This window comes from Orycteropus afer, unplaced genomic scaffold (genome assembly GCF_000298275.1).
Source record: "Orycteropus afer afer isolate SDZICR_OR568_19922 unplaced genomic scaffold, OryAfe1.0 scaffold00048, whole genome shotgun sequence".
Lineage (NCBI taxonomy): Eukaryota > Metazoa > Chordata > Mammalia > Tubulidentata > Orycteropodidae > Orycteropus > Orycteropus afer.
The window spans coordinates 2852405-2863206 of NW_006921635.1; the positions used below are offsets into that span (position 1 = coordinate 2852405).

The window sequence follows — 10802 nt, forward strand, 5'->3', positions numbered from 1 at the left end:
TAAGTTATTCATAAATACAGCAAAAGCCTAAACAGGCAGAACTGCATGTGTTGTGCAAAGTCTGTGTGCTGGGTAGTGGCTGCTGGCTTTCGGCTCCTCAATGGCCATTCTTGGTCAGCCTTCAAACTGCGGGGGACTTAAGCCTGAGACGACACTTCCCAGGCTCCCCGATGGCTTCCTGTCCGGTGCTGCCACGTCTCGGCACTGGCGCGGGGAATTAGAGGGTTGGAGAGAGGGAAGAGCTGGTTTTCTGGCTCTTGGTGGTGGCTGGGCAGTGGCGGCAGCAGCTGAGGGGGGCAGCCCGCCAGGCTTCCGCAGAGCAGCACCTCCCCAGGGCTCAGCCGCGGATGGGAGCCTGCAGCTCGGGCCTGGGGTCGGCCGCTTCCCGGGCCCCTGCAGCTTCCCCAGTCCCCCTCCTCTCTCCTGTTTGCTCCTTCGGTCCTTTGAACACCTTTACAGCCAATTCCTGGCATTAAATCCTTCTGGTGACATATCTTTGGGTGGTTATTATTTTTCTGACTGGATACTGAGTGATATGCTCTATCTCAAAAACTATATACATAGTGACTTAGTTTAACATTAAAATATTATTGTTCTTATTCATAATATAGAAGAAATAGGATATAAGGAGTTGCTTTTCTAGGGTAGGGAGCAAAATATTTTTGCATTTTCTATCCTTTGTATATGGTGCAAACAATTGACAGTCTCTAGAAATTACATAAGTTAAACTGTGGCAATAAAACAAAAACAGAACTGATTTATTCATTCAGGACATGAGTTCATTATGGGACAAAATTATGCAAATATTAAGCATCTTAGTTATTACTTGTGGAATAACATTTAACAAATAGCCGTATAACACAGAGTATACAATTTTAAAGCCATAATACATATGGTCAGTTAATAGCAGAGTCCAAACTTCCTCTTGACCTTAAAAAGGGTTTGATGATTTACTATAATCCACTAAGAAACATCTAAATGGGAAGAAACACAAAAGAGGCTTTTATGAGTGTCACGTAGCTTTTTATAAACAGAAAAGGTCAGATAAACTACAGAGCCTGACACTTAACTGTATTGATAAAAATCTACATAATAAAATTATTTGGCATATTAGACAGATATGGCTGGAAGGAAGAATACATTTGAAGGGCCACAAATTTGTCTCCTGAATCAGTATCATCCCTTATTGAAACAAGTCACTAATCACATGCCACTGAAGACTGAAGTTAACACTGGATGTTACTGATGGAAGTTAACAGAACATAGGTTTATTTTGGTCAGTCACAGAGGAACATGGATTGCACGACTCCACTGACATGAAGTATCAAGATTGGACAAGCACAGAGAGAATGAAGTTTATGAGTGTCACTGAGGTGAGGAGGGGTGGGGAGCCTCACTGTCTAGATGATACTGAGCTTCTGTTTCTGTTAAGGGTGATGGGAAAATTTAGAAACACAGTGGTGAAGGCTGCAAAGCATGACAAATGCCACTAATGTCAATTAACTGTACATGTGAAAATGGCTGAAATGGCAGGTGTTTTGTTCCTTACATGTTTATCACACACACAAAAATTCTGGCTTATTTTAATATGTCTGATCTTAGCAAAAGGAGAGAAAGAAAAGATAACACTTAGGTTTACTAAAACCACCAAAACACCATCAAAGCAACATGTCAGCTTATATTTATGGTCAGAATAGGAGTGAAAGTAATTTATGTGCCTCTCGCCACATGACAAGCTCAGGAAGGCTGTGTACACAATGGCACATCTCTGGGTGGTGACTCTTTGTTTTTGTTCTTCCATTTTCCTCTTTTTTCTATAGTGAACACGTATGCCTCAGGTCATTAGAAAGGAGGAGAAATTAAAGTAACTAATACCCAAGCAGGACAATAATTCATGTCTTTTAAAATTTACTTTTTCATTCGTTTCAATATTAAAAATGAGGAATCCCGATGCTGGAAAGTATCCGAGACCATGTGGTCCAGGTATAAACCCACGGTGGTCACGTGATCTGCCCAAAGGCACACTGCTGCTCAGTGGCAGAGATGAGATTCGAACCATGGACTTGGACTCTCTTATACAATAAGGAAGACTTTTAACTATAGGTACTCACACACTGCAAAATACATTCACCTCTGGAATACCAGAAAAGGCTGGGTCAGAGTCAAGACCTCAACCTAAGTGGCGTCAGGCCATGACCCTAAGTGACAATCAGCCAGGTTTACCTTTAGGATTTCGCAGGGAGCAGCGCCTGAGGGTACAGGGTTCCCACAATGCTTGGAATATTCCGTGATAAAGACTGAAGCTTCATCTAAACTATGAAATCAAAGATAAAAAGAGAGGCACAAGGAAACGCTGGGGTGACAAAGTACACCCACCTCTTGATCATGGGCATGGCTTCGGGTGACCATGCTCATCAACGTGTGCATGTCAATACTCGCAGCTTACTATCAATCACACCTCAGAAAGAATACTGGTGCATCACTGACATTAGGTAATTATGATTGGACCACAGATGATGCCCAAGGAGGAAATCCAGGTCGTGGAGGTCAGCACAGTTAGACCATAGGGATGGATCCAGAATCAATCCTTCAGTTCTTACTGGGCTTTTCTCTGTTCTCAGTGTGGACCCATTTCTTCTTTCTCCTTATCACTTTCCATACCCACCCTCCAGCCCCTCCCATAAAGCTTAACTGTCGCCAAGTGTGGAGGTGCTGGAAAATGAGATAGCCAAGTACAGCAAACATTGTGTTGTTGTTGTTGTTATGTGCCCCTCCCTGGGTTTCACTATGGAAGTAGATTGCCCAGCCTTCCCTCCAAGGAGTGGCTGGTGGGTTTGAAGGGCCTGCCTCTGGTTAGGAGTCAAGTGCCTTAGGCACTATGCTACCAGTAGCAAACATTATAGCCACATTAATCCATCCATTCTCTGGAATAAAAGGAATAAAATTATAATTTAAGGTTTTATAGCAGGACTGTGAGATACCTATTTTAGGGCTTCAGACAGTTTGTTTAATTGTCTATTTCCAAGCTCATGTTCCAAGAACTGACTTACAAAACAACTAACCTCTGGGTGTGTACAGTAATGTTATAGCTTAATATTTAGAGACTTTAATGACAACCAAATTGATATTTTCCTCCAAAAAAAATTTTTTTAAATGAACTTACCTTAATTCTTTTGCCAAATAGTTTACTAGTTCAGTGATGCTGTTGGTATGCATCACGTGCAGTTTTAACACTTGAAAGTATTTTGTTTTTGCCAAAATCCCAAACTCCTTCTTATTTATGATGTTATTCAGAATTAAACTTCTGATCTATAGAACGACAGACATCATTCGATTAAGAAAAGTGTTAAACACCTGCTTCATTCAATACCGACCATTTCTGACCATCAGAAGTTAAAGGATTCTCATGTGGTGAATAAGCTTCCTCTGTGAGGAGTAGGCATAGCGGAAGGGGGACCGCTTTGGCCCATTTCTGGATACAGGACACAAAGACTAAATGGTTATTATTAAGCACTTTGGGACTTCTTATGAGGAAGAAAGACTGTTTATAATTATAAACACGTAAGCCTACGAATTGTCTACTGAACACAACTGAAAATGTACCCCGCAGGTTCTGATATGATATGTAGTGCTGACGTTCACTTTCTAGGCAGCTTGCAGTCAGGACTGATTTTTCTAAGAGCTAATTCCAAAAAAAAATAAATAAATCCCTGACATTAAGTCAGTCCTGACTCATAACAACCCTTCCTTGGGTTTCCCAGGCGATATCTCTAGGAAGTAGACTGCCCAGTCTTTCTTCTGAGCAGCAGCTAGTGGGTGTGAATCGCCAGCCTTCTGGTTAGCAGTCATATGCCTTAGGCACTGTGCCACCAGGGCTCCCAAGAGCTGATTAACAGAGAATTAAAAGAATCCTGATGACTAGATGTTCTGGAGAGGGGTTGCTATTTCTGCTACTCATCTCCAATGTCCTTACACTGTGGTCAGAGACCGTGAGCTGTTGTACCATCGGCACTTGTTCATCCGAACAACATGTGTTCACTGAGTGTCTTCATGTACTAGGCGCGATCTAGAATCTGAAGATACAGCCACGTTCCCTGCCTTTGAAAATTTTACTGAGGTTTTTAAGAAGCAAGATAATTTTATAAACTGATGAGCAGCAAGAGATACTTAACTTTCAACAAGGAATACAGACCAGCTTATTCTTGATTTGAGGAAAATTACTCTCTTCCAAGAGAGTAATTTCCAAAGGAGCTCTGGTAGCATAGTGCCTAAGGCACTTGACTGCTCACCAGAAGGCTGGCGGTTCAAACCCACCAGCCACTCCTCGGAAGGAAGGTTGGGCAATCCTACTTCCGTAGTGATACTGCCTCAGAAACCCAAGGAGGGGTCGCTATGAGTCGGGGCCGACTCGACGGCAAAACAATAACAGCAACAACAACTCTCTTCCAATATAAAATTCTTCATTGTAAAAATGAGATGAAATAGCCTCTTACTTGATGTGAAAATCCTGCTAACTGGCCAGTATTCATGTGCTCTTCCAATTGCTGTAATATGATCTGAGGGTCACAAGAGCCCAGAAAGTTCTAGAGAGAAAGCAGAACACGGTTAATGGAGAAGTGTGGCTACTACTAATTTTTTCCACATCCGTAAGGTTTTCATTTCAAATCCTTACAGAATCTCTAATGGAGAAAAAAAAAAAAACAACACATCTATATCAACAGAAATTAAGAAATAAGGAACAAAGCGTTTTACAAATACTTCAATAACCAAAGCTCTTTATCAGTCATTGATGTTCTAAGTCCCAGACTGAATCTATTTAAGTACCGAAAGCATCTTTGAAGATCACCAAGGATGAGATTCTATGTAATCAAGGAGGTAAGCAAGTCCGAGATAAGCACAGGTGGCTCTGGAAAAAACGTAAGGCATAGACCAAAAGACAGATTCCCAGCCCGTGCTCACTTACACAGCTTTCTACCTACCGACCTATCTGCCCATGGGGAAGTAACTGCACATTTCAACATGCTGTCTCCATGTGCTCCATTTTAAAGGGAATGAGGGTTAAAAGCTAGAACCCACTGCTGTTGAGTCAATTCTGACCCACAGCGACCCTAGAGGACAGAGTAGAACTGTCCCATAGGGTCCCAAGGCTGTCATCTTATGGAAGCAGACTGCCACATCTTTCTCCCATGGAATGGCTGATGGGTTCACACTTCTGACCTTTCAGTTAGCAGTAAGAGCTTAATCACTGTCACCAGGGCTCCTTTAAATGAGCCACTTTTAACAGTTTTGTCCTCAAAATTGTTTTTTGTTAGAAGCCACTTCTGAAATCTGACTCTTCCCCATCCTATTATCTCCCACATCCAATCCCCAAGTCTAGCCCCTTCCTTTGCAGTCGTTCCCACCTGGAGGACTTATATCACCATCACCCTACTTTGGATGCTTTCTTCCAGTTTCCCCTGCTCTGGTGGCGTAGCGCCTAAGGCACTTGACTGCTAACCAGAAGGCTGGTGGTTCACACCCACCAGCCACTCCTCGGAAGGAAGATTGGGCAATCTACTTCCACAGTGACACAGCCTTGGAAACCCAAGGAGGGTTTGCTATGAGTTGGATCCAACTTCACAGCAGTGAATTTTTTTTTTTTGTATTCACAGGTTTGTGAGGTATGGATCAAGTGAGATAAAACCCTGTTCAAATGCAATAGCTCCCTAATGACATGGTTTCTCTTCTTGCCATCTTTCTCCTTAGATCTGCATGGCTTATTCTTTTGGAAATACTAACTACCTCAATCTTTTCAGGAGCTCTGGTGGCATTGTGCCTAAGGCATTTGACTGCTAACCAGAAGGCTGACTGCTAATCCAGCAGCCACTCCTCAGAAGGAAAACTGGGCAATCTACTTCCATAGAGATACCTTGGAAACCCACGGAGGGGTCTCTGTGAGTTGGAACCATCAATCTCTTCACTTTCCTCTTCAAAGAAAACCAATTGCTTCCCCATGACAAGTAATGAAGTTCCACCCTCTCTTAGGCATCCCTTGTGGACCTTAATCTACCCTCCAGTTTCACCTCCCACTAAACTCCTTCCTGCACGTTCTGCCCGCCCACCTGCATTCCATGCTTTAGAGCCTGGTGTAAAGAAAAGACGACCTTCTGTGAGGGACACGCCAGCCGAGGCCCTCCGTTTCTTGGGCAGCCCCCTGGAGGAAGAGTTCCTTGGGCAGCCCCGGAGGAACAGTATGGAAGGTACCTGAATTTGTTGGCGTCTTTTTTCTGAGTGGGGCATGAGCATGAGGCAGGCCAAGGCAAAAGCCGGAAGCTCCAGATGGACGTACTGCCTGGCAATGCCGATCATGTCGAGGTCATCTGAAACTGGGCACCTTTGAGAGAGCACATTAGCTAGTTAACAACCAGTCGGGGCCACTAGATTACACTGGCTTCACAGCCTGCCACAGCGGTTACCTTTGCAGGCTCTTGGTAATTTTAAACACTGAAGTGCTGGAGCACAGCACGTGTTAGTAAGGAGTCAGTCACGTCCCTTATGGCATTCTTTCTCGAGTAAGACTCTACCCACAGGAACCCAGGGCACCCTGTGCTGTCATGAGTGTGGCTGAGAGCCTGTGGTCAGGTGCTGGTGAGGCAGCTCTGACTCACGCTGCCCACACGGACGACAGAATGCAACGCTGCCCAATCCCGTGCCACCCTCACAACCCTCGCTACGGGTGAGCCCGCTGTTGCGGTCATTGTGTCAATCCATCTCACTGAGTCACCCCTTTTCCACTGACCCTTTACCAACTAGGCGGTCTTTCTCCAGGGACAGGTCACGTCTGATAACACGGTCAAAATGCACCACATGGAGTCGTGTCCTCCTCGTTTCTAAGGACATCCTGGCTGTACTTCTCGGAAGACAGGTCTGTTCAACTCGGGATAGTCAATATTCTTTGCCAACAGCATAACTGAAGGCATCAGCTCTTCTTTGTTGAGGAGCTCTGGTGGTGTACTGCCTAAGGCTAACCAGAAGGCTGGCGGTTCAAACCCACCAGCTGTGCCAGCTCTGTTGGCACAGTGCCTAAGGCATTTGACTGCTAACCAGAAGGCTGGCAGTTCAAACCCACTAGCTGTGCCTTGGAAGGAAGGCTTGGCAATCCACTTCCGTAGAGATACCACCTTGGAAACCCAAGAAGGGACCACTATGAGTCAGATCTGACTCGACAGCAGGGAGTTAGTTACTCAGTGCTGACCTTTTGCATGCATATAAGGTGACTGAAAATCTACACAATAAAAGCTCACACATGTGTAAAGGTAAATTCTCAGAAGATTCGAATCAACATCTATGAGACAACATTATGTGATACACAGGCATCACAAAGCAATCCTATGCTGACATTAAAATTTGGTACTAATTTTAAAGAACACTTATTAAACATGCTTACAAGCTACACCACACTTAGAAAATAGACATTGTGAAAATAGAGATATTTTATTATTAAAGTAGTGGGATGTTTAGCTTTCCAACAAAAGGCATTAGTCACAAGAGATGTTTATTAGAGAGGATTTTTATAATTAATGCATTGTGTGTTTTTTGGTAGAAAAACAAGTATTTTACTCACTCTAAGATAGCGATGAGACTCTCACAGCAATCTGATAACTGAGTCGGACTTAAAGGACACGAGGCTGAAGGTAAGAATTAACAATGATATACCCACACACACACTCACACAACCATCAATGATACTGTCAGAGACTCGGAGGACAGACAAAAATACCTGAGAGCAGTGGTATCTGTATCACGCGCTGCCATGCTCTGCTGAAGTAGGGAACCTGTGGGGAGCAGAGCACCCAAGAATTCAGGTTGGAGAGATTAAGAAAGCTCTTCATCTTCCAGGCAAGAACTATGTATTTAAAACACATTCTGGATGCTAAGACCAAAGTCATAAACTGGTGTCTCCTTGTTGGAGAGCATTAAGATGCTAGGAAATTTTCTTTATAATTGCGTGTCTCAGGAGCTTATAAAACCCTAGCTGACCCATTATTGCTCCATTTGGCAAAAAGGCTTAGAACACAATTTAGAGACCAAAAGGCATACAAGCCTGTTACGTGCCAGGCAACGTGCCAGGACTACAAGAAAGGAAGAGGGGACAGGAGGAGGAGTTTGAGTAAGATGAATATGTGAACATAAATTTCCATCAATTAGATGAGCGGTTAAATAAGCTACAATACATCCACATTATGGAGGTTAACGTACAAGGTAGAAATACTGAGATATTTCAAAAGAGTTACCATATGACCCAGCAATTCCACACCTAGGTATACACACCCAAGAGAAGTGAAAACATGTCCACACAAACACTTGTACACAAACGTTCGGAGCCAATGAATGGTTCTTATTCATAATAGCCAAAATGTGAAAACAACCAAATGTCCACCAACTGACAACCAGATAAAAAAACATGGTGCATCTATACAACTGAGTATCACTCAGCCATAAAAGGAATAAAGTTCTGATGCATCCCGCATCATGGATGAAGCTTGAAAACATGTTAGTGAAAGAAAACCAAAAACACTCATTGCTGTTGAGTCGACTCTGAATTATAGTGATCTTAAAGGGCAGAATAGGACTGCCCCATACAGTGTCCAAGGCTGTAATCTTTATAGAAGCAGACCACCACATCTTTCTCCTGTGGAGTAGCTGGTAGGTTCTAACTGTTGACATTTTAGTTAGCAGGTGAATGCTTAACCACCGAAAGACAAAAAAACAAAACAAAAAACAAACTCACTGCCGTCAAGTCAGATCAGACTCATAGTGATCCCTCCTTGGGTTTCTGAGGTGGTATCTCTATGGAAGTAGATTGCCAAACCTTCCTTCCAAGGAGTGGCTGGTGGGTTTGAACCTCCAGCCTTCTGGTTAGCAGTCAAGTGCCTTAGTCACTATGCCATCAGATCTCCCCCGCTGCCTACAGTAGGTTCTTACTAAATATTTATGAAATCCATGAATTTCAGTTATCCACTTTCAGAGTAAAATTCCCTCCTTGAATGTTTCATGAGGAAATGAACAAATTACACACCCCTGAAAGCAGCCAGTCATGAAAAGCCACATGTTGCATGGTCCATTCACATGAAATGTCCAGGACAGCCACTACACACAGATCACTGCAGCAGGGGCGGAGTGGGAAGGACGAGCAGTGACCACTGAGGGGTAGAGGGAAGTGTCCCGAAATCGACCGTGCTGACGGTCCACGAACCACGTGAACAGACGAAAGGCCACTGAATGGCACATTTTAAAAGGGTGAATTTCATGATTTATAAGATTATGTGGTGATTCAAACTTTACGAGGCGGAGTGGGAAGGATGAGCAGTGACCACTGAGGGGTAGAGGGCTCCTGACGGGATGAGGGAAGTGTCCTAAAATCGACCGTGCTGACGGTCCACGAAACACGTGAACAGACGAAAGGCCACTGAATGACACATTTTAAAAGGGTGAATTTCATGATTTATAAGATTATGTGGTGATTCGAACTTTACGATTTATGTCATTATATCTTAATTTTTAACAAGTGACACAGACCTCTGTGGGCTAATCTGGAACAACCTCTAAGTTACCCGTACGACAGGAGAAATCTTTTGTACGATGTGACTACATTTATATGTACAAAAACATGCGTGTATGTATGTGGGCATTATAGGAAAACTCTAGAAGGATACATAAGAAATTGTGAGAGTGGTTACTTCTGGGTGTTAATAAAAAGGAAAATCTTAAAGAAGGATTTTCATCTTTCATGCAGTGTACTTCTATAGTCATAATTTACTGAGATAAAAATAAATTATGCATCTCAACACACACACACACACACACACATGTACCTATACATACATGTATACATGAATGAATGCTTATGCAGTTTGTGAAGTTGAAAAGTCCTGACAGTCCCTGATGTTTGAGCACCTTCACAGTCTGAAAGAGGCAGTGCAACATGCAATTAAAATACATTATACAAGGTCTCTGGGTGGCGGGACATGGTCTGCACTCAGCTGGTAACCCAAAAGTTGCTGGTTCGAACCCACCCAGTGGTACCACAGAAGACTTGACCCTGTGAATGGCTTTGGTAAAGCTTATAGCCGACCTAAATCTGCAACCTATGGAGTGTCTCCAAATGAACACATAAACAAACAAATGACACTGTGACAAATGGTACTGTTACGGAGACAAAGCATTCTGAGAGCGTTAAATGAAGCTGTGATCCTCGAAGCCTGGAGACCCTGGGAGGTGAGGCCTTCGAGGAGGTGACATGAGAGCTGAGTGTTCAGGGTCCAGCCACCAACTCTCATGGAACATCAACCACTGGGAACATCTATATCCCCAGTCCCAAGGCAGAGTTCGAAGGTTAAGTTCAATACATTTGCTTTAAAAACCCACATGCCAATAAAATATTACAAAAATAAGTAATTAAACTACAATCTGCAAAGAAAAAGAACAACAACCCACATACCTGCCATAAAGAATGGATGCTAGAAATGGCTGTTAAGACCTTCCTTAGGTAAGGAATCTGCGAAAAATTAAAAAGTAGTGAAAACACAAAAATACACATTTGAACACTAAATATCAGATTCCTAAAGTTGCAAAAGAAGATATCAGTAAAATTAATCTGTGATGAGAACTGCTGGGGACATTTGCTTACAAATTCACAAGTTATCAAAGGCCAAGGACCATCCATTTTTCACATGCCGTGGGTGTCATTTTTTTGTTTGCACTTTCTCTGGCCTAACACCAAGTTCTTCTAAGTTTGGCCCAAACCCAACAACAGTGACTAT

General features: G+C 43.1%; 1 protein-coding gene across 1 annotated transcript in view; it reads right to left on the reverse strand.

Moving 5' to 3' along the window:
* Positions 1-953: 953 nt before the first annotated feature.
* KNTC1 (kinetochore associated 1) overlaps positions 954-10802 on the reverse strand; it is a 78041-nt gene continuing 68192 nt past the window's right edge. Inside the window, exons 56-63 of the mRNA XM_007938135.2 lie at positions 10481-10537; positions 7760-7814; positions 7604-7667; positions 6244-6373; positions 4494-4583; positions 3164-3309; positions 2224-2314; positions 954-974 (exon numbers count right to left, since the gene is read on the reverse strand). Coding sequence (XP_007936326.1) covers positions 954-974; positions 2224-2314; positions 3164-3309; positions 4494-4583; positions 6244-6373; positions 7604-7667; positions 7760-7814; positions 10481-10537 — 654 coding nt within the window. The remainder of the gene's footprint in view (positions 975-2223; positions 2315-3163; positions 3310-4493; positions 4584-6243; positions 6374-7603; positions 7668-7759; positions 7815-10480; positions 10538-10802) is intronic.